Consider the following 24703-nt stretch of genomic DNA (forward strand, 5'->3'; position numbering starts at 1 on the left):
GAGTGTTGTCTATCCAATGCTAATTATATGCATATCCTAGCTTCTGGGCCTGAGTAACAGGCAGTTAACTTTGGGCACGTTTGTCATCCAAACTTCAAAATACTGCCCCCCTAGCCCAAAGAAGTTAAAACCTCTTTGGGATCGGTGTCCAGCTAGCATTCCACTATGACAACATCTGGTGAAATTGCAGAGCGCGAAATTCAAAATACAAAAATCGTAATATTAAACATTCATGAAAATACAAGTGTCTTACATCATTTAAAATCTTAAATTCTTGTTAATCCAACCCCGTTGTCAGATTTCAAAAAGGCTTTACGGCGAAAGCATACCATGCGATTATCTGAGGACAGCACCCCACATCAAAATACTATTTTCAAACCAGCACAGGCGTCACAAAATTCCAAATAGCAATAAAATAAATCACTTACCTTTGAAGATCTTCCTCTGTTTGCAATCCCAAGGGTCCCAGCTACACAATGAATGGTTGTTTCGTTCGATAAAGTCCCTCTTGATATCAAAAAAGTTAGTTTAGTTGGTGCCACTGATCTCAGTAATCCACTCATTCAACATGCATACAAACGAATCCAAAAAGTTACTGGTAAAGTTTGTCCAAACAAGTCAAACAATGTATCTAATTAATCCTCAGGCACTCTAATATCTAAATAAATGATCAAATGTAAGACAGAGAATAGTATGTTCAATAGGGAAGATAAATAACAAAGAGCGCACACCTCATTCACGCGCACAACAAGACTACTTTTCTAATGAAGGACACCTTGGAAAAACTACAACGACTTGTTCATTTTTCAAAAAACAGGCCTGAAACCCTTTCTAAACACTGTTGACATCTAGTGGAAGCCATAGGAACTGCAATCTGGGTCTTATCTATTTGTTTTTCCCATAGGCTATCATTGAAATGCCTGTGATATCAACAACAACAAAAATTCCGGATGGATTTTCCTCGGGTTTACACCTGCCATATCAGTTCTGTTATACTCACAGACATTATTGTAATAGTTTTAGAAACTTCCGAGTGTTGTCTATCCAATTATATGCATATCCTAGCTTATGGGCCTGAGTAACAGGCAGTTTACTTTGGGCACGTCATTCAGCCGAACTTCCAAACACTCTCCCCGAGCCTTAAGATTAACACACGGGTCGCGACTCATAATCATCTGCACAATTCACAATGGCACAAAAGCCAAAACACACAGCACAGGTACTCACACGCACCAACGGACATTGTAACAATTATGGACAGCCCAATGGAAACCAAAGGGCACACTTATGCAAGTACTAATCAGTGGGAATAGGGGATAGGTGTGCATAATGAAAGTTCCGGAGTGATCCGTGACAGTACCCCCCCCCTGAAGCGCTGCACCAGCAGTGCAATGACACCGGTCTCGAGGACGATCACAGGAATGCAGTGCGGGTCGATCAAGATCCGATGCAGCTGCCGGAGTTGAGTTGTCGTCGGACGGGCCGGTTGCCACTGCTGAAGTTGCATCGTCGGACGGACCCACTCACACGTACCAATGGACATTGTAACAATAATGGACAGCCCAATGGAAACCAAATGGCACACTTATAGAAGCACTAATCTGTGGGAATAGGGGACAGGTGTGCGTAATGAAAGTTCCGGAGGGATCCGTGACATGGAGGACCAAAAGTGTTTTCTACAAGGTGTATATCGCAGATTATTGGGAGCAAACTGAGAGCAAACCACACATACCCATTTTCATAGTATTTCTGTCTGACCAAATGTCTCTATGGTATTGCACAATGTAACATTTATTTTTGAATAACTTTGTGTACTGACTCAAATGACTCTTTCCTTATTCAGATACCGAGGTTAAATGTTGTGGTTAATTGAGATTTGTTTGATACCCCTAATATTATTATATGTTTTCTACAGGATCTGGATCAGGATCCAGACTCTCTGAACTACGCAGCACTGAGTTTCCTTCAGAAGATAAGAAGACAGCTAAAGGTTAAATGATGGAGATGGAGTCGAATGTTGTTTCTGCTGCCAGAAGATAATGTCAAATGTTTTAATGTTGATATCAGTGTACTGTAGCACTGATAAAGAACTGATGTAATATATTTAATAGTTGTAGTAGTCAAAAATCCCCTTGTGACAGCCATCATGAATGGGGCCTGAGGTAGAGGAGGCGGGGCCAGTGAGGAACGCATCACTTCCTGTGTTGTGAGTGACAGGAAGGAGCAGCCCAGTGTTGAGTGAGACCTGCTGAGGTGAACATCACTGGGCCATTCATAGTCTTGACAGATTTTGTATTACTTTTTTAACTACTATTTAGAATTGATTCCCAAAATTTGACCACTTTTTTAAATTAAAGATGACATGGCCCTGGGCATATATTTCTAAAGATTTAGGATGCAAACTGCAAAAAATCTGGTGCACTTTTGACCAAACTCAAAATACTTGTAATGTCTGTACTGTATCTTGAATGGGAAATAATCAATAAAATACACATTGTTTTTTTACATTTGTGTGTATGATAATGGTGACACTGATAGAACTTGTTATTTTCCACTGAGGTAAAATCCTTTAATTCTCTCTCTCTGCTGAAGACCAGCAACCTGCACCACAGGAAGACTGGCCTAGAGCTCTCTCTCCCTCTCGTTCTCTGTCTCTCTCTGTCTCTCTCTCTCTCATTGTCACTCTCTCTCTCTCTCTCGCTCTTTCTCTCCGCATCTAACCACACACTCTCTTCTCAGCAATCAGAACCCACTTCTCTTTCCATCCATACTGCCAGACTAAAAATACCTGACCAAAACCAAAACCAAACTACTCCAGGCTCTAGACTAGAGAGTTGTGCACAATGTTTGAGGTGTACAATGACAAACACTATGATACTTCAAAACATTATCTGCTGTTGTTTTCATAATAGTCTGGTTGAATTTGTTTGAATGTATGATGTACAATGATATGGTGGACACCTGGGGTTTGGGACACCTGTACACCGCCACCTGCTGTTAAGTAAAATAACCACACATTTAGTGTTAAAAAAGCACACACACACTTTTTTGTATTGTAGGCTTACTTCAATCATAATGCATCCATGATGTGTTCGCATCCTTAGGGAATGCATATATAAACAATGCTACGTTTGTTATGGTTACATAAAACAGAAGGTTACTTAAGGCAAAAACAAAAGATGTGTGGTGGGTCGGAGTGGATGTGTAGGCGTAAAACGCAAACGTCTAGCAGTCCAAAGGTTGCGTGTTTGAATCTCATCATGGAAAACTTTAGCAATTTTGCAATGGTAAAAAGTACTTAGGAAAAATACTTTTAAGTACTACTTAAGTCGTTTTTGGGGGTATCTGTATTTTACATTACTATATATATTTTTGACAACTTTTACTTTTACTCCAATACATTCCTAATGAAAGTAATGTACTTTTTTACTCCTTACATTTTCCCTGACACCCAAGTACACCCAAGTACCTTTTGAATGCTTAGCAGGACAGGAAAATAGTCAAATTCAAGCACTTATCAAAAGAACATCCCTGGTCATCCCTACTGCCTCTGATCGGGCAGACTCACTAAACACAAATGCTTTGCTTGTGAATTTTGTCTGAGTGTTGAACTGTGCCCCTGGCTATTAGTAAAATAAAAAATAAAGAAAAATGGTGTTGTCTGGTTTGCTTAATATAAGACATTACTTCTACTTTTGAAACTTAAGTACAGTGGCTTGCAGAAGTATGCCACTTGGCATGTTTCCTATTTTGTTGCCTTACAACCTGGAATTAAAATGGATTTTCGGGGTTTGTATCATTTGATTTACACAACATGCCTACCACTTTGAAGAAACAAACAAGAAATAAGACCAAAAAAAAGAAAACTTGAGCATACAGTACATGACTATTCTCAATCCCAAAGTCAATACTTTGTAGAGATACCTTTTGCAGCAATTACATCTGCAAGTCTTTTGGGGTATGTCTCTATAAGCTTGACACATCTAGCCACTGGAATTTTTGCCCATTCTTCAAGGCAAAACTGCTCCAGCTCCTTCAAGTTGGATGGGTTCCGCTGGTGTACAGCAATCTTTAAGTCATACTACATATTCTCAATTGGATTGAGGTCTGGGCTTTGACTAGGCCATTCCAATACATTTAAATGTTTCCCCTTAAACCACTCGAGTGTTGTTTTAGCAGTATGCTTAGGGTCATTTTCCTGCCGGAAGGTGAACCTCAATCCCAGTCTCAAATTTCTGGAAGACTGAAACAGCTTTCCCTCAAGAATTTCCCTGTATTTAGTACCATCATTCCTTCAATTCTGACCAGTTTCCCAGTCCCTGCTGATGAAAAACATCCCCACAGCATGATGCTGCCACCACCATGCTTCACTGTAGGGATGGTGTTCTCGGGGTGATGAGAGGTGTTGGGTTTGCGCCAGACATAGTGTTTTCCTTGATGGCCCAAAAGCTACATTTTAGTTTCATCTGACCAGAGTAACTTCTTCCATATGTTTGGGGAGTCTCCTACATGCCTTTTGGCGAACACCAAACATGTTTGCTTATTTATTTCTTTAAGCAATGGCTTTTTTCTGGCCACTCTTCCATAAAGCCCAGATCTGTGGAGTGTACGACTTCAAGTGGTCCTATGGAAAGATACTCCAATCTCTGCTGTGGAGCTTTGCAGCTTCACCAGTGCTATCTTTGGTCTCTTTGTTGCCTCTTTGATTAACCTCTTACATCTAGACGTTCCGCTAGCGGAACACCTGCTCCAATATCCAATGACGGGCGTGGCGCGAAATACAAACTCCTCTAAAATCCGAAAACTTCCATTTTTCAAACATATGACTATTTTACAGCATTTTAAAGACAACACTCTCGTTAATCTAACCACACTGTCCGATTTCAAAAAGGCTTTACAGCGAAAGCAAAACATTACATTATGTCAGCAGAGTACCCAGCCAGAAATAATCAGACACCCATTTTTCAAGCTAGCATATAATGTCACAAAAAACAAAACCACAGCTAAATGCAGCACTAACCTTTGATGATCTTCATCAGATGACAACTCTAGGACATTATGTTATACAATGCATGCATGTTTTGTTCAATCAAGTTCATATTTATATCAAAAACAAGCTTTTTACATTAGCATGTGACGTTCAGAACTAGCATACCCCCAGCAAACATCCGGTGAATTTACTAAATTACTCACGATAAACGTTCACAAAAAGCATAACAATTATTTTAAGAATTATAGATACAGAACTCCTCTATGCACTCGATATGTCCGATTTTAAAATAGCTTTTCGGTGAAAGCACATTTTGCAATATTCTCAGTAGATAGCCCAGCCATCACGGCTAGCCATTTAGACACCGACCAAGTTTAGCCCTGATCAAACTCCGATTTACTATTACAAAAGTTTGATTACCTTTGTTGTCTTCGTCAGAATGCACTCCCAGGACTGCTACTTCAATAACAAATGTTGGTTTGGTCCAAAATAATCCATCGTTATATCCGAATAGCGGCGTTTTGTTCGTGCGTTCAAGACACTATCCGAAATGGTAAAGAAGGGTCGTGCGCATGGCGCAATTCGTGACAAAAAAATTCTAAATATTCCATTACCGTACTTCGAAGCATGTCAACCGCTGTTTAAAATCAATTTTTATGCCATTTTTCTCGTAGAAAAGCGATAATATTCCGACCGGGAATCTCCTTTTCGGCAAACAGAGGAAAAAAATCACAAAGACGGGGGCGGTCAGGTCACGCGCCTAAGCCCAGAGTCCCTTGATCGGCCACTTGAGAAAGGCGATAATGTGTTTCAGCCTGGGGCTGGAATGACGACATTCAGGTTTTTCCCGGGCTCTGAGCGCCTATGGACGACGTAGGAAGTATCACGTTAGAGCAGAGATCCTTAGTAAAAGATAGAGATGGCAAAGAAGTTCCAGAAATGGTCAGACAGGCTACTTCCTGTAAAGGAATCTCTCAGGTTTTGACCTGCCATTTGAGTTCTGTTATACTCACAGACACCATTCAAACAGTTTTAGAAACTTTAGGGTGTTTTCTATCCATATATAATAAGTATATGCATATTCTAGTTACTGGGTAGGATTAGTAACCAGATTAAATTGGGTACGTTTTTTATCCAGCCGTGAAAATACTGCCCCCTAGCCCTAACAGGTTAAAGATGTGAATGATACGGGGCGGTAATCATTTTGGCAGGTTACATTCACTTCCTTAGGCACAGGGACAATGGTGGTCTGCTTGAAACATGTAGGTGTTATGGACTCGTAAGTGAGAGGTTGAAAATGTCAGTGAAGTCACTTGCCAGTTTGTCTGCACATGCTTTGATTACACATCCTGGTAATCCGTTTGGCCCTGCGGCTTTGTGAATGTTGACCAGTTTAAAGATCTTGCTCACATCGGCAACCGAGAGCATTATCACACAGTCATCCAGAACAGTTGGTGCTCTCCTGCATTCTTCAGTGTTGCTTGCCTCGAAGCGAGCATAAAAGGTTTTTAGCTCGTCTGGTAGGCTTGCGTCACTGGGCAGCTCACGTCTGGGTTTCCCTTTGTAGTCTGTAATAGTTTTCAAGCCCTGCCACATCCGACAAACGTCAGAGTCGGTGTAGTAGGATTCAATCTTAATCCTGTATTGACACTTTGCTTGTTTGATGGTTCGTCTGAGGGCATAGCGGGATTTCTTATAATCGTCTGGATTAGTGTCCCACACCTTGAAAGCGGCAGCTCTAGCTTTTAGCTCGATGCGGATGTTGCCTGTAATCCATGGCTTCTGGTTGGGATATGTACGTATGGCCACTGTGGGGACGATGTCGTCGATGCACTTATTGATGAAGCTGATGACTGAGGTGGTATACTCCTCAATGCTCATATGCCAGTCTGTGCTAGCAAAACAGTCCTGTAGCGTAGCATCCGCGTCATCTGATCACTTCCATATTGAGCGAGTCACTGGTACTTTCTGCTTTAGTTTTTGCTTGTAAGCAGGAAGCAGAATTACTCCGATTTGCCAAATGGAGGGCGGGTGAGAGCTTTGTATGAATCTCTGTGTGTGGAGTAAAAGTGGTCTAGAGTTTTTTTCTCTTCTGGTTGCACATGTGACATGCTGGTAAAAATTTGGTAAAACTGATTTAAGTTTGCCTGCATTAAAGGCCCCGGCCAGTAGGAGCGCCGCTTCTGGATGAGGATTTTCTTGCTTGCTTATTGCCTTACAGAGTTGGTTGAATGCAGTCTTCGTGCCAGCATCAGTCTGTGGTGGTAAATAGATGGCTACGAATAATATAGATGAGAAATCTCTTGGTTGATAGTGTGGTCTACAGCTTATCATAAGGCACTCTACCTCAGTCGAGCAATATCTCAAGTCTTCTTTAATATTAGACATTGCGCACCAGCTGTTATTGACAAGTAGACACACACCCCCATCCCTCGTCTTACCAGACATAGCTTCTTCTCTGTTCTGCCGGTGCATGTGTCACAGCATTCATCGTCTTCAGAAGAAATAGAAAAGTCCTCGTCAGAAAAGGTAGACCAATACGCAGCGGAGGTCGTGTTCATCTTTGAATTTAATAAATCTCTAACGTGAACACGATACAAAAAACAATAAACAACGATAGTGCAACAGTTTTACAGGCTACAAAACACGCAATGCAAAAACAATCTCCCACAATTAGACAAACAAACACACCCAACTAATATAGGACTTCCAATCAAAGGCAACACCACACAGCTGCCTTCAATTGGAAGTCCACCCCAATTAACCAAACATAGACATACAACTAACTAGATAACACATAGAAATACATAAACACAGACCATAAACCAAAAACCCGGAAATACTAAATCAAACACCCTATTTTCCATAACACCACCCCGAACCACATAAAACAAATACCCTCTGCCACGTCCTGACCAAACTACAATACCAATTAACCTTATACTGGCCAGGACGTGACAGTACCCCCCCCCTTAAAGGTGCTAACCCCGGAAGCACCTTAACAAAAATAACCCCAAGCAACACCAAAAAGAACATTTCCCCCCTACTAAAGGGAGGGAAGGGAGGGTGGCTGCCGTCAACGACGGCACTGTGCTACACCCCCCCTCCCCAACCCACCTATCTCTGGAGGTGGCTCCGGCTCTGGCCGTTCCAGGCTGTCGGGGCAGTCTGGCAGCTCGGGACAGTCTGAGCAGTCTGGCAACTCAGGACAGTCTGGCCACTCGGGACAGTCTGGGCAGTCTGGCCACTCCGGCAGTTCAGGGCAGTCTGGCCACTCCGGCAGTTCAGGGCAGTCTGGCCACTCCGGCAGTTCAGGGCAGTCTGGACACTCCGGCAGTTCAGGGCAGTCTGGCCACTCGGGACAGTCTGGGCAGTCTGGCCACTCCGGCAGTTCAGGGCAGTCTGGACACTCCGGCAGTTCAGGGCAGTCTGGCCACTCCGGCAGTTCAGGGCAGTCTGGCCACTCCGGCAGTTCAGGGCAGTCTGGCCACTCCGGCAGCTCCGACGACTGTTGACTGGCGGGCAGCTCCGACGACTGTTGACTGGCGGGCAGCTCCGACGACTGTTGACTGGCGGGCAGCTCCGACGACTGTTGACTGGCGTGGCTGGGTTTACGCACTTGAAGGCTAGTGCGGGGAGCGGAAACAGGACGAGTCGGACTGGGTTGACGCACTTCCGGGTCCGCACGAGAGACAGGAGCTGGAAACCCAGGGCTATGGAGGCGCACAGTCGGTCTTGATCTTACCTCCTGCACAACCCGCCTTGGCTGGATGGAACTAGTAGCCCTGTACGAGCGGGGTGCTTGTACAGGGCAGACTGGGCTGTGCAGGGGCCTGATGGTAGCCGTGCGTAGAGCGGGAGTTGGGTAGCCTGGTCCTCGGAGGCGTACCGGCGACCAGATGCGCTGCGCAGGCATCCTCCTACCAGGCTGGATGCCCGCTCTAGCACGGCACCTGCGAGGGGCTGGAATAATGCGCACCGGACTGTGCGTGCGTATGGGTGAGATAGTGCGCTCCTCAGCGAAACATGGCGCTCTCCACCTCATACGCTCCTCCATATAACCACGGGTAGCTGGCTTCCGGCTCTTCCTATGCCTAGCCAAACTACCCGTGTGCCCCCCAAATTTTTTTATTGGGGGTGCCTCTCGTGCTTCAACGCCAGTCTTGATCCTCGGAAACGTTCCCGGTCCTTACCAGCCATACTCCATGGGCCTTCTCCGGCCATAACCTGCTCCCATGTCCATCTCTCCACATAGTCCGTATCCTGAGCGTGCTGCTCCTCTCTCCGCTGCTTGGTCTTGGTTTGGTGGGAGATCTGTCACAGCATTCATCGTCTTCAGAAGAAATAGAAAAGTCCTCGTCAGAAAAGGTAGACCAATACGCAGCGTAGGTCGTGTTCATCTTTGAATTTAATAAATCTCTAACGTGAACACGATACAAAAAACAATAAACAACGATAGTGCAACAGTTTTACAGGCTACAAAACACGCAATGCAAAAACAATCTCCCACAATTAGACAAACAAACACACCCAACTAATATAGGACTTCCAATCAAAGGCAACACCACACAGCTGCCTTCAATTGGAAGTCCACCCCAATTAACCAAACATAGACATACAACTAACTAGATAACACATAGAAATACATAAACACAGACCATAAACCAAAAACCCGGAAATACTAAATCAAACACCCTATTTTCCAAAACACCACCCCGAACCACATAAAACAAATACCCTCTGCCACGTCCTGACCAAACTACAATACCAATTAACCTTATACTGGCCAGGACGTGACAGCATGGAAAATCCCGCAAGCTCTATATTATCATTGTCGATTCGGTGAAACATATGATGTTATCGCAGTTAATGTCCGTTGGTAGGATAATCGTAGGTCATCAATTTTATTTTCCAATGATTGCATGATTGCCAGTTGAATGGATGGCAGTGGGAGTTTATTCGCTTGCCTACGGATTCTCAGAAGGCAGCCTGACCTGCGCCCCCTTTTCTTCACGCAAATGACAGGGATTTGGGCCTGTTCCCGGGAAGGCAGTATATCCTTCTCGTCGGACTCGTTAAAGTAGTGTGATGAAGTTTGACTTTGTTATACTTTGTACACAATATATGATGTACAGTATGAATGCCATATTATATTATATATTGTATGAATGCCAAACAAGAATACACTAAAAATGTGTGTTTTATTTTTAATTAGGGGTGACTATGGACACTTCATCCACAGTCCAAGTGAGTTATTTGGCATTATATTTTTTACTTGACGTTATACTGCTTCACATTCTCAATAAAATCTCATGCTTCATATAGGTCGCTAGCTAATTTAGTCATTGAGGATAAAGTACGTATCTCTCTCTCTCTTTATTTTAGAATCTGAACATGGACACCGAAAATTACGCTGCATTGAGCTTCTCAATAAACAAATCAGAGCATGGAAGAGGGAGAGGGCAGGGTGGAGAAGTGTCTGAGACATTGGCCGTGAAATACTTCCCATCAGTCTTGTTTGACTATGTTTACGTATCAGACTTTAACTACTGTGTAATGTTGGCCAGTATTGAATAAAAAATAGCATTTTTATTAAAATGTTGTATTTATTTATTGACAATTTGAACAGAAATATTGCAAAAAATGATTACTAGCGAATCTGCATCATCAACATATCAAAAGGCTGACGAAATGGCATTTTATGTTTACATTATGTCACCTAAGCTGACGAGCACTGAAACAGTTGAACAGACAGTAAACCACATTTGTGTTTGTAACAGCTGAAGGATTGAGAAACTGAATCATTACATTTATCTATTTCCTGACGAGGTAGATGATGAAGATGATTGTCAGACAGCAGAGGAGAAATCCAGTTCTCATATATGCTTCAGTCGCCACTTGAATGTCACCACCTGAAAGAATAAACCTTTTATATTTCCAAATTTTTATAATTGTATATAATATAGTATTGGCTAATACATTGTAATAACTAAAGGTCATGTTTGTATATTGTTAATATACAAGCATAACATATTTACCATGAATGTTCAGCTTGGTGCCAATCTGTATCTACCAACATTTGATGAGCACAAATCCATGCCTTTTGCGGCCAGTGGCCGTTGTGTCATTAGGCTTTATATAATAATTTGAATTCCCTTCTGCCTAAGCGTTGCGTGCTCTGAAGCACCTCTCACTCACATGGCTCTCCATCATGTGATTGGGTCTTTCTCACAGGAAGTGCCTGAATTCAATTTTATACACTAATTGTAGTCTCATCCATTAATTTCTAACGACCGGTAATTTTTGACCGGGAACACCACAGGTGTACAAAGTTAAATAAAAAACACAAATTGTAATGAAAATCATCAAAATGTATTTTGTGTGTTCATATGCCCTGTGTGGACAGTCATGACAATCAGATTAAATTAACTACATTTTTCAGAGAGAGAACTTGTAAATTGGTCCAATTCGACTGGAAACTTAATAGAGGCCATTACTCTGTTTTCTCACACAATTGTATAGCAACATGAGCTTATGGGATCTCATGAATACATTTGCATTAATGTCAGAGTGATTAGAGGGACAATAGAGTGCTGAGTACCAGGCAGTTAGTAAGTTTGGTATGCTACTAATGACCAGCAGCAGCATCAGAGCTTGGACAAGCCTAATTACCGTGACTAAAAGGTCACGTGGAATTTGACTGCCTTAATGACTCGTGACCGTCGGTGTGGCGATAATAGGGTCACCGCAACAGCCCTGCTCCTGTCTTCATGGGTGTAAATAAATCCTAGATGGGATTCTCCTGAACTGATAGACACTGTGTTCCCCGGCACAAGTCTCAGTGTGTATTGTATAGTTCAGAGTAACAGAGTCTCCTGGCTGGACTGACTCATACACAGGCTGCTGAAGCACAGTCTTACTGTTGAACTCTGAACCTGAAAAGAGTGTTTATATGTCAGAAAATATTGAATATTCTGTAAGTCCGTATCCAAAATGTCACTTTTTTCACTGCTCTTTGTGTATAAATTCTGATATCTTTGAATGTCCGTAAATATTAAAATACATTTCTCAGTACTATACCTTTTACATTGACAGTGGTTCCTTTTCCTAATTCTACCACATTTGAGTGCGTACTTCCACAGTAGTAGATGGCTGAATCCGAGCATTTCATGTCTGAGATGCTGAGGTGATTTGCACATTTGCAGTTTTTTACTGAGAAGTGATGGTTATCCTTAAACTCATGGCAAAATGTTTTACCTTTGTCATACAGTACTTATAGATGGTTGAGATGAGTTGAGGGTTTTCTTCCAAGGGTTGCTTGTATCAGTGCACGGCCATGCCACCCTTATGGAAGCACTGAAAAGACAATGTGTCTACAACATTGGTTGACATGAGACCACTCGCCTGTATGGCAGAGGACTCAGTCCCAGCTAACATATGAACTACAACAAAACAAAAGACAACATCTTACACAAATAAATAAACTTCATATAGATTAAAATACAAGGTTGGATTGCCTCAACGTGTCTGTGAATGTTAATAAAATAAATGGTGTCATTATTGCAGGTGTAGAGGAATGCTTGTGTTCCTAGCTCCAACAATTAACAATATACACAAATCTAAAAGTAAAAGAAAGAAATATATAATTATTAGGACCAGCAACGTCAGAGTGGCATTGACTAAATACAGTAGAATATAATACAGTATATACATATGAGATAAGTAAAGCAGTAGGTAAACAGTGAACAGGCCGTGGCTTAGATGGTTGATGTCCTTGATGATCTTTTTGGCCTTCCTGTGACATCGGGTGCTGTAGGTGTCCTGGAGGGCAGGCAGTGTGTCCCAGGTGATGCGTTGGGCAGACCGTACCACCCTCAGGAGAGCCCTGCTGTTTCAGGCGGTGCAGTTGCCGTACCAGGTGGTGATAAAGCCCGACAGGATGCTCTCAATTGTGCATATGTAAAAGTTTCTGAGGGTCTTAGGAGCCAAGCCAAATTTCTTCAGCCTCCTGATGTTGAAGAGGTGCTGTTGGAGCTTCTTCACCCCACTGTCTGTGTGGGCGGACAATTTCAGATTGTCAGTGATGTGTATGCTGAGGAACTTGAGGAACCACCTTCTCCACTGCGGTCCCGTTGGTGTGGATAGGGGTGTGCTCCCTCTCCTGAAGTCTACGATCATCTCCTTTGTTTTGTTGACGTTGAGATAGAGGTTATTTTCCTGGCCCCACTCTGCCAGGGCCCTCACCTCCTCCCTGTAGGCTGTCTCATCATTGTTGGTAATCAGGCCTACTATTGTTGTGTCAATTGCAAACTTGATGATTGAGTTGGAGGTGTGCGTGGCCACGCAGTCATGGGTGAAAAGGGAGTACAGGAGGGGGCTGAGCACGCACCCTTGTTGGGCCCCTGTGTTGAGGATCAGCGAAGTGGAGGTGTTGTTTCCTACCTTCAACCCCTGGGGCGGCCCGTCAGGAAGTCCAGGATGCAGTTGCACAGTCAGACCCAGGCCCCCGAGCTTAATGATGAGCTTGGAGGTTACTATGGTATTGAAGGCTGAGATATAGTCAATGAATAGCATTCTGATGAAGGTATTTCTCTTGTCCAGATGGGATAGCGTGGTGTGCAGTGCGATTGCGATTGCATCGTCTGTGGATCTATTGGGGCAGTAAACTAATTTAAGTGGGTCATGGGTGTCAGGTAAGGTAGAGGTAATATGATCCTTAATCCATAGAGCAGTAGAAGTTGTAGGAAGGTTCTGGCCATTCTGTGTGCAGATCTATTCTGCTCTGTCTGGTTGTGAATCATTCACGTTGAGATCACAGTGAGATCAAAGGGGATTGTATTGGTAGGGGGCATGGTAGTTGGTATTGGACCACAATGTCTATTTACAGAAAGCAGAATTGACACAGACATTTTATGTGGAATTTAAAAACAGAAATGTAGCATATTTACATTCAATCAAAATAGAGATAGGTGTTTGGGTTTGATTCGGTTGGGTTCATATAGGTCAGCGTTTCTCAAACTAAAGGTTGCGACCCCATGTAGTGTCTGTCCCCTGATTTAAAAATGGGGTTACGAGAAAAAAATCTGAAATAAAATGTACAAAATTGGTCTTGGTTCATAGAACCAGGGTTACGTCAGTAACCTCTGGTAGACGTGAGTTGTGGTTGTAATAAACAGATTGGTTTCTGTTTTCTTCATACAAATGTGTCTATGTTTTGAACGGTTTAATATTCAAAATATGATTTTTTTTTATTGAACCTTAATTTAACTAGGCAAGTCAGTTAAGAATACATTCTTAATTATAATGACTCTGGGCCAATTGTGCGCCGATCTATTAGACTCCCAATCCCCGCCGGTTTTGATACAGCTTGGAATCGAACCAGGGTCTGTAGTGACGTCTCTAGCACTGAAATGCAGTGCATTAGACCCCCATGCCACTCGGGAGCCCAATTATGACCCCATCCCTGAAAGATAAGACTCTTAGGAACACGTATGTGTCTTCTCTTTCCCTCTAGAATTCCCACAAGCACCCAGGACTCATTAGAACAGAGTGGACAAGACCAGGCACTAAATAAGATTGGGAAGGAAAAAAACATAATCAATGATGATATTCTTTGCTACAAAAAAGATCATACAACTTTATTGCCTCGTGATCTTTTGAACTTCCCAATACATTTCTGATGCATTTCAGTCACTTCAAACCATACTTCCTTCAGATTGAAATACTGTCAAAAGTACAGTCGGACTGATTTGTACTAGACCAATTAAAAAGTAAACATTGGCCATTGATTGCATCACTCTTTTTGCATGGTTGGGTCTCAAACATTTTTGGATATCGAAATGGGGTCGCAGGCCAAAAAAGTTTGGGAACAACTGATGTAGGTGTTTGGGTTTGGTGGCATTCATAGGTGACCACAAGGCTTCACCCTACAGATGGATTATACATGTTCAAACTAACTATCCACCAGCCCTAACCCTTAACCCCAGGCGTAGCCTAACTCTAACCCTAGCCCTAACCTCAGCCCTGACCCTAGTCCTAGCTGTAACACTAGCCTAACCCTACCCTAACCCTAGCCTGACTGAAGCTACAGCTACAAAGGTAGACAGGTCTTTTCAGGTGTTTTTGCGAGAAGGGGGTAGCTGCAGTCCAATATGGTGACTGGAGAATGGCCGAGTGGATGTGTCAAAAGGAAAGTAGAGGATGTCTGGAAATAAGTTGGTGTGTCAAAAGCTCTCTGCTATAAGTTAGACTGTTTTGACTTAATTTTCTTACCACACAAATACGATACACTGAGCTAACAAACAGTAAGAGTTTTAGACGTCTGTTTTGAAGCCAGAGCATGGCTCTGAGTCGTATTTCTCTGTTAGTTTTACACAAATAATTGTACATTTTGAGTTATAAAACTGAGGATTGTTTATTTGCTATTAAGAGTACTGGTTATGGGTGTACTGTTGCTTCATGTGTTGTATGTGTGTGCTTACTGTGACTGTCCCCTGATATTGGCTACTACAGTTGGTAGCTACTTCCTACGCCACTGAGTAGTATAGTGTATGTATTTATCAAGGTGACATTATTATGGTTATCAAAATTAGTTATTGTGTGTGCTTCTATCCTACTTGAAATACAATAATAGGATGGTAAAACATGGCCATGTTAGCTACCGCCGGCACATCGATACAACACCAGTGCACTGGTCGCCGGCTTATCGCCTCGTCATTCAGCCAAATGGCAACAAATCTGCCCAATTAGCTGATTTGATTTCTATACATCCACTCCTTTCAACACACCCACTAGCCCATATTCCTGTCGCCATATTGGGCTGCAGCTACCCATACTTGTTTTTAGCTCATGATCATAGCATGTAGATCTGTCGGGTGTCAGAGCTACAAACCCAGGGGTTCCCAAACTTTTTTGCCCGCAACCCCATTTTGATATCAAAACATTTTACGACGCCACCATGTAAAAAAAGTAATGTAATCAAAGGCCAATGTTTACATTTATGAATAGGAGCTATGACAGTCTATTACAAATCATTCTAACAGTAGTTTTGACCGTTTTTCAATGTGAAGGAAGTATCATTTGAAGTGACTGAAATGCATCAAAAAGGTATTTGGAAGTTCAGAAGATCACCAGGCAATACATTTGTATGATATTGGGTTTAGAAAAGAATATCATTGATGTTCATTTTCCCCCAGTCTGAGTTAGTGCCTGGTCTTGTCCAGTCTGTTCTGTTCTGGCATCTGGGAATTGTAGAGGGAAACACAAGACACATACGTGTTCCTGAGAGTATTATCCTTCATTGATGGGGTCATAATATTTTGTAGTTTAAATCATTTCAAAGATAGCGCCACATTTGTAGGAAGAAACCTGAAACCACTCTGTTTATTACAACCATCATCTAGTGGCTACCGAAGGTTACTGACGTAATCTCGGTACTATGAACCAAACGCAAATGTTTTATTTTTATTTTATACGTGTTCCTGAGTATTATCCTTCAGTGATGGGGTCATAATATTTAGTTGTTCCTGTCACCTCACACTATGGTTGATGCACATGTCACCTTTTTAATGTCAGTTAAAAAACCAACAGCAGGAAATGGCCATTAGCTGACACCTATTATCACGAATCAAGGTAAGACCCAAGTGCAGTCTGTGTGAAGTAACAATGTTTATTGTAACCACAGGGGCAGGTCAAGGCAGGCAGGGGTCGATAATCCAGAGCAGAGGCCAAGTTATAGGACGGCAGGCAGGCTCAAGTCAGGCAGAGGTCGGTAATCCAGAGGCGGAGCAAAGGTACAGGACGGCAGGCAGGCTCAGGGTCAGACACAGGAAGTGGTCAGGCAGGCGGGTACAGGGTCAGGACAGGACAAAGGTCAAAAACCAGGAGGACGAGAAAAAGAGAGACTAGGGAAAAACAGGAGCTAAGACGAAACACTGGTAGGCTTGAACAAACAAGACGAACTGGCAACAGACAGACAGAAAACACAGGTATAAATACACAGGGGTTAATGGGGAAGATGGGCGACACCTGGAGGGGGGTGGTGAAACAGATCAGGACATGACACCTATAGAGGACCCTTTGCACATATTTGAATCAAACTCTGATGCCGCAATACACTGCGGTTGAAGTGACCGATCACACATAGGCATGTTCTTCATGGTGGACTTTGGAGAAAACGTTCAGTAATTATTACTGTTCATTTCACTTTAAAATATGGTTAATTATTGTACATATAGGTGCAGATACAGTGTAAGAATCTGAAACATATCAGAATGTTAATCAGCTGATTATTCAGGACTTTATTAACCAGCCTCTCAAAGCACTTCATGATGACAGAAGTGAGTGCAACGGGCAATAGTCATAGAGTTCAGTTACCTTTGCTTTCTTGGGTAATGGAACAATGGTGGACATCTTGAAGCAAGTGGGGACAGCAGAGTGGGATAGGGAGATATTGAATGTGTCCGTAAACACTCCAGCCAGCTGGTCTGCGCATTCTCTGAGGACGCGACTAGGGATGCCGTATTAAACACGTCGACCACGGAGAACGAGAGCCCACAGTCCCTGGGAGCGGGCCGCGTCTTTGGCACGGGAAACAGAATATGTTACAGTCCCTCATGTCTCTCTGGAAGGAGATCCTTGTTCTGAGATTGGCGAGTGATATACTCAGAAGCGGTGGATGGTGTGCCCCCCTCCTGAGTCGGACTAGAAGTCCGCTCCGAATACCTCTTCTCCGCCGGGCGGTGACTTGGAACAGCCTCTGGGATAAGTTAAATTGCCCTGGGGGGTACGAACAAAGGATCCAATTCGGGAAAGTCGTAATCCTGGTCGTAATGCTGTTAAGTTACCGCCACTCTGATATCCCAAAGTGTGTAATAACACAAAAAATGTTCTGGGCTAATAATATAAGAAATAACGCATAAAAAAACAAAACACTACAAAGTTGCTTTGGAGCTAGAAGCAGAGCTGCCTTTTCTGTCAGCGCCATCTTACTATCTAATAGCTGTCATGCTAATATCTGTCATCTTTTTCAAAACCAGTGTCTTGAGTGGAAAAGTCTACCTCTGTAGAACAACCCTTCTCAAATTACGTTATTTAGTTCCTGAGATTAATTTTATGTGAGCAGCGAGGACAGCTAAGTGGTAGGCTAAGTGCCCCTGTGGCTTGACCTAACCCAGATTACAAAAGACCGGATGGGCAGAACTGAACGTCCTGTTGGGCTAAAATTATTGTGTTTATCTTCTATGATCTAACTATTCTTTCAAATGTAGTGCAGCGAAACTCAGAATGCCACTTTTTGGATGAAGAGTGGTTTAGCAAAAGCCTGGCCTTTATTTTGAAAGATTATCAGATAATGTTATTTGAACAACCCACACCCCTTTAAGTTATACAATGGGTGAAGAACAAATCCCTGCTCCTGCCAGGGCGGACTGGGACCAGAAATCATCCCTGGCATATCAAACACACCAGCCTATTTACTTCCATGAGGCCCCCACACCAGCAATTATTTTTATTTGAGGCCCCAATTTAGAATGTAGTATTTTATTAGGATCCCCAATTAGCTGCTGCCAATCAATCAATCAATCACTCAAATGTATTTATAAAGCCCTTTTTATATCAGCAGATGTCACAAAGTGCTATATAGAAACCCAGCTTAAAACACCAAACAGCAAGCAATGCAGATGTAAAGGCACGGTGGCTACGAAAAACTCCCTAGAAAGGCAGAAACCTAGGAAGAAACCTAGAGAGGAACCAGGCTCTGAGGGGTGGCCAGTCCTTTTCTGGCTGTGCCAGGTGAAGATTATACGAGTACATGGCCAGATTGTTCTTCAAGATGATCACAGTGGTTGTAGAGGGTGCAACAGGTCTTCAATGTAGAAAAGAGTAAAAATAAAGTAAAACCCTTGAATGAGTAGGTGTTCTAAAACTTTTGAGCGGTGGTGTAATTATTCAATCTAACCATGCTGAGCATCATCATTGAGAAAACAGATTCAGATTTGCTTCGCATTCTCTCTCTCAAACCAAATGCAAGAGTGGAAAACCCGTGGCTTGTTATCAATCTGGGGTTTATGCAGCTATATGGTTGTCACACTATGTACCGCCCATAATTACAAGTTACTTTCATCTCTCATGTTTGAAGATTCAGTCCTTCCTTAATAGTCTGGCAGTGTAGATGTACACACAGAATGGCATGCATATATGTATCAGCTCTAGTCCTCTACGGCTTCTGTAAGATACTTTATCTTCATTTCAGATTTTAATAGATTTGGTCTGTCAAATAGTTGTGACTGTGTCTAGTGTGCAAAAGATTGTGTGTGTGAACAATAACTTTTTATTCAATCACACCAGATGTACTTTCCATAAGAATTCCACAGAAAGTTATGTTTCTAAATCTGTTTTCTCTCCTTCAGGTTTGACCCCTGTCATCTTGGTCTCTCCGCCACCCTCAGTGGTGGTCCATCCTGGGGATAATGTCACCCTACAGTGCACTGATGTCCTTAAAGGACCAGGGCACTTTGCCTGGTTCAAACAAGTCAACGTCTCAGAGCCTCTGTGCATCGTGTCTATGTACAGCTCTCAGCCGTATGTCACGCATCACAATGGTTTTCAGCCCAGCCATATGGAAATGTTCATCAACAATAAAATAATCTTCCTCAAAATCACAGAGGTGGATGTAGCTGATTCTGGTCTGTACTGCTGTGGAATGTACGATCAATACTTCATCTTCACCAACATGACTTTCCTGATGGTTCCAGGTAATCTTTTCAATCATTTCTCAGCTGTGACTACTACAAGTTAACTTTCAATCAAGTTTATGTAGTAGGAAAATTCAACTGTCCTATTCATCCAAAAGGTTACAAGGATTCTGACAAAGAGCCAGAGCAACGTTCTGAAGGTATGCTACGTCTGTTATTGTATGGTGAAAATAATTTAAAACATCAATTTTAACCCATATCTTCGATATGAGCTAATAATTGTTAGATTAAATGGGTGTAATTGTTATACTTCTGATTCTAAATTAAGAGTTTTGATAAGAGAGGATGATAGATCAATGAACCTCTTCCCACTGGTTGTGATGGGTGGTAGTGTAATGGAACAATCTGTATTGTAGGAGAGGATGATGAACCCATCATGTACCCCTTTCCCCTGGTTGAGTTCCTGGGTGTTGTGACTGCTGTCCTCCTGATAATCATCCTCATCTTGGTCCTCAAGATCATACAAGATGCAAAAAGACAAAACACAGGTAGCAGCATATCATTTCATGATTATATGTGGCCTGTGAACTACACCTTTAATTTAGATGTTTATCCCATGACATACTGTACACTGAAGAGTCACTAGAATAGAATGATCCGCTAATCTGTTCTCTCGTCTCTCTTTTATATCATATTCAGGACCTGATTCTCAAAGACAACTACAAAATTATCAGGTAAATGCTGTATGATTAAATACTGAAATATAAGCAATTCAGAAACGGTAAAAATTACACCCGTAGCCTATTTCATGATGTTTGCAAATCCACAGATCCAAGATCCAGATGCATTGAATTATGCTGCCCTGAATTTCACCTCCAAGAAGATGAAGATGGAGAGGAGAAGAGAGAAGGAGCTGGACACCCATGTAGTGTATGCTGCTACAAGATGACAACGTGGAGGAGGTTGGAAGAGGAGGAAAATTGGTTGGCCATATCTTTGAATATATTGATTTGCCATATCTTTCAATACAAGTTTAAATCTTGCTATATTGTATCTGTGTAGATGAATTACATGTATTGAAATGTAAATCAGTAAATATCTCTGTAGTGTTTGTTAGTTGTACCTCAGGGCCACTCTAGCTCTCTCCAACTCACAGCTCAGTGGTACAGGGTGTGGTTAGAGAGTTAGAAGTAAAAACACAACTGTTTAACGGCCGCAGAGGAGCAGTTTCCTCTTTTGGCCTCTCTTAACTTAGATCTCTGTTGTGTGTGTGTTAGTGATTTGGTATTTTTTTGTTTAAAGGGTGTGCCCAGCAGTAGACAATTGCATAATACTGATCACATAGAAAGAGATAAAGAGATAAATCAAAATTGCCTTTCTTATGATGTTATTCACCCCTTAGTATTTCCTGTCTTGGCTTTGCACTGATCACATACCCCTATTGTGAGATGCACCTTATAAGGAGAATATGATTTGGGTCTGAGGTAGAGGAGGGACCAGTGAGGGTACGCATCACTTCCTGTGGTATGAGTGAAAGGAAGGAGCAGCTCAGTGTAAAGTGAGACCTATTGAGGCTAACATCACCGGGTCTCTCATAGACAAACACTGGGGGATTAAATGTCCCTTATGCTCTCTCTCTCTCTCTCTCTCTCTCTCTCTCGTCAGATTTCCGGTCTTAAAGCATTCAACAAGAGGACAAAGTGCAGATAAAGATTGAGTGTCTCAATAGTTTTGTCAACTCTTCCTTTATGAACAAGGTACAAGGTACTGGTAACTAACAAAGGTTTGAAATTAGGCCAACAAGAATATACAGTTGAAGTCGGAAGTTTACATACACCTTAGCCAAATACATTTAAACTCAGTTTTTCACAATTCCTGACATTTAATCCTAGTAAAAATTCCTTGCTCGCACATGCTTTTTCAGTTCTGCCCACAAATTTTCTATAGGATTGAGGTCAGGGCTTTGTGATGGCCACTCCAATACCTTGACATTGTTGTCCTTAAGCCATTTGGCCACAACTTTGGAAGCATGCTTGGGGTCATTGTCCATTTGGAAGACCCATTTGTAATCAAGTTTTAACTTCCTGACTGATGTCTTGAGATGTTGCTTCAATATATCCACATAATTTTCAATCCTTATGATGCCATCTATTTTGTGAAGTGCACCAGTCCCTACTGCAGCAAAGTACCCCCACAACATGATGCTGCCACTCCTGTGCGTCACGGTTGCGATGGTGTTCTTTGGCTTGCTAGCCTCCCCCTTTTTCCTCCAAACATACGATGGTCATTATGGCCAAACAGTTCTATTTTTGTTTCATCAGACCAGAGGACATTTCTCCAAAAAGTACGATCTTTGTCCCCATGTGCAGCTGCAAACCGTAGTCTGGCTTTTTTAAGGTGGTTTTGGAGCAGTGGCTTCTTCCTTGCTGAGCAGCCTTTATGTCAATATAGGAATTGTTTTACTGTGGATATAGATACTTTTGTACCTGTTTCCTCCAGCATCTTCACAAGGTCCTTTTGTTGTTGTTCTGGGATTGATTTGCACTTTTCGCAACAAAGTATGTTCATCTCTAGGAGACAGAACGCGTCTTCTTTCTGAGCGATATCATGGCTGCGTGGTCCCTTGGTGCTTATACTTGCATACTATTGTTTGTAGAGATGAACGTGGTACCTACAGGCATTTGGAAATTGCTCCCAAGGATGAACCAGACTTGTGGAGGTCTACAATTTTTTTCTGAGGTCTTGGCTGATTTCTTTTGTTTTTCCCATGATGTCAACCAAAGAGGCACTGAGTTTGAAGGTAGGCCTTGAAATACATCCACACGTACACCTCCAATTGAATCAAATGATGTCAATTAGCCTAAAAGAAGCATTTAAAGCCATGACATAATTTTCTGGAATTTTCCAAGCTGTTTAAAGGCACAGTCAACTCAGTGTATGTAAACTTCTGACCCACTGGAATTGTGATACAGTGAATTCTAAGTGAAATAATCTGTCTGTAAACAATTGTCGGAAAAACTACTTGTGTCATGCACAAAGTTGATGTCCGAACCTACTTGCCAAAACAATAGTTTGTTAACAAGAATTTTGCGGAGTGGTTTAAAAACAAGTTTTAATGACTCCAACTTAAGTGTATGTAAACTTCCGACTTCAACTGTATATTTCATTCAATGCTGTTAGTGTTACATCTAATATTAGTATTTAATGTTGGACGCCAATGATGAAAACCAGACCCAGAAATGCAGCTTTTATGAAGTGGTGGGTAAATGTGCATTGTGGATGATTACTTTAACCCTTGGACTGGGCTGGGTTGGGGTCGGTAATATTAGCAGCACTAAAGATCATTGACTGTATACTGTCCAAACATCAAAAGAGAAATCCTATCAGTAAATGTTTAGTTTCTCTCAAACAATAAGCTTGATACAGCTCAAGCCAAAATTTGATTGCCTTGATTTAGTAACTCTGAATTGCCGGAAAGCTCAAACTATGGTAAACCAGAGGACAGACATCTAAGATTGTAGTCTGCTAATGAAATCTCTTCTTTCAGTGTTCCCTCCTACTGTATGATGGGTACATGTAAAGTGCCGTCGTATATAAGGTGCATATAAAGTCTCACACTGTCACATCCACACACTATACAGTACAGAAGGGAGTAATGCTACAATGATGAATATAGAAGTATTTTTGTTTCACGCCAACTTGTGTAAGTGTAAGACATTTTATATTATTTCCCTTTTTAATCATTTGTAGTATGTAGTTTGAATATGATAAGTGGGGTGGATGTTGTCTGTAATGCTAGAAATGGTTTATGTCTTTGTCTTTGATCCATTTTAATTGTTTGATTTGCCAGTTTGTGCTTTTACCAAACCAAACGTAATCCAACCAACCCCTGTGATGGTTACTGAGCTGGGAGGCACTGTGACTCTCACTTGCTTTAGTCCAAATGAGTCAGTGACCAGATTTAAATGTTTCAATGTCACGTCCTGACCAGCAGAGGGCGTAATTGTGTTAGTCTTGGTCAGGATGTGGCAGGTGGTTTGTGTTTGTTAAATGTTGGGTTGTTGATTGGGACTTCCAATTGAAGGCAGGTGTGTATAGTTGCCTTTGATTGGAAGTCCTATATAGGTGTGTGTGTTTTTCTTTGGGGTTGTGGGTGGTTGTTTTGCACTGTGTTTTTTAGCCTGTAAACTGTTGCTGCTGTCGTGTTTATTGGTTCCTGTGGATGCTTTACTCCTTTTGTTGGGTAATTAAAGATGAGTATTCACATACCTGCTGCGCCTTGGTTCATTTCTGAAGACAGCCGTTACATTCAAGCAGACTTTTGGACAGAAACCCCTCCACATGACGTCATCTCTTTATGTTGGCCAAGACATCTGTCATTATTCCAACAATTTTATTAAGGACTTTACAGAGACCAAACGTTTGGTTGTGAGGAGAGGGGAATACAGCTGTAACTTGACCATATCCAAGACAGAGCCAGGGGACTCAGCTAGATACAATTGTTCCACTACAGTCTTCTATGAGCTCATATTTGGAGAGGGAACTTCTTTAATTGTTGAATTTAACTAAACATGAGCTTTTCCTTGATATGTTCGTAGAACTGCTTCATCAAATGCTAGTGACGAATACATGTTTTTCACCCACAGACCTTAGCTTTACTTTAGTTTTCACTAGTTTTATGCAACAGAATATTTTTTTTTTAGAACACGTGTGTGTGTGTGTGTGTGTGGACTGAAAGTGGGGCTCTGGGAGATTTTAAGTGACAGTAGACTTACGATGGATTGGTGATAAGACAACATTCCATTCCATGGTTAGTGTCTGTGTGCATGTATGTCGGTAACAGGGAGAACCAATCTCCAGTTTCTTTAACGAAAGCGTTTAATATTCTAGGTTGCATTAGTATTTTTGTATATGCAAGCAGTAAATTAACTAGAGACAGATATTTGACGCCATGTAAATCTTGATGTCTCTTGCCTGAGAGCAAAATGTACCTTTGTAAAAATTCTCTCATCTTTGATTT

At 42.0% G+C, this 24703-nt stretch overlaps 1 protein-coding gene and 1 pseudogene across 1 annotated transcript; one reads left to right on the forward strand and one right to left on the reverse strand.

The window, feature by feature from the left end:
• LOC123743870 (uncharacterized) overlaps nt 1-24703 on the reverse strand; it is a 119399-nt pseudogene that overhangs the window by 41907 nt on the left and 52789 nt on the right.
• Nucleotides 19164-21608, forward strand: LOC106608743 (uncharacterized). Its single transcript, XM_014206846.2, has 7 exons — nt 19164-19216; nt 19399-19743; nt 19842-19883; nt 20100-20231; nt 20383-20417; nt 20513-20666; nt 21349-21608. Exons 1-6 carry the CDS (start codon nt 19174-19176, stop codon nt 20630-20632), a joined length of 717 nt encoding a protein of 238 aa, XP_014062321.2. The 5' UTR covers nt 19164-19173; the 3' UTR covers nt 20633-20666; nt 21349-21608.

The sequence above is a fragment of the Salmo salar genome, chromosome ssa07 (genome assembly GCF_905237065.1).
Source record: "Salmo salar chromosome ssa07, Ssal_v3.1, whole genome shotgun sequence".
Lineage (NCBI taxonomy): Eukaryota > Metazoa > Chordata > Actinopteri > Salmoniformes > Salmonidae > Salmo > Salmo salar.

Excerpts from the sequence above, each read along its gene's own strand:
- LOC106608743 (XM_014206846.2), top strand. The coding sequence starts at position 19,174 with ATGGCATGCATATATGTATCAGCTCTAGTCCTCTACGGCTTCT. Across the intron at positions 19,884-20,099 it reads GCCAGAGCAACGTTCTGAAG|GAGAGGATGATGAACCCATC; the intron begins GTATGCTACGTC and ends TCTGTATTGTAG. Across the intron at positions 20,418-20,512 it reads GACAACTACAAAATTATCAG|ATCCAAGATCCAGATGCATT; the intron begins GTAAATGCTGTA and ends GCAAATCCACAG.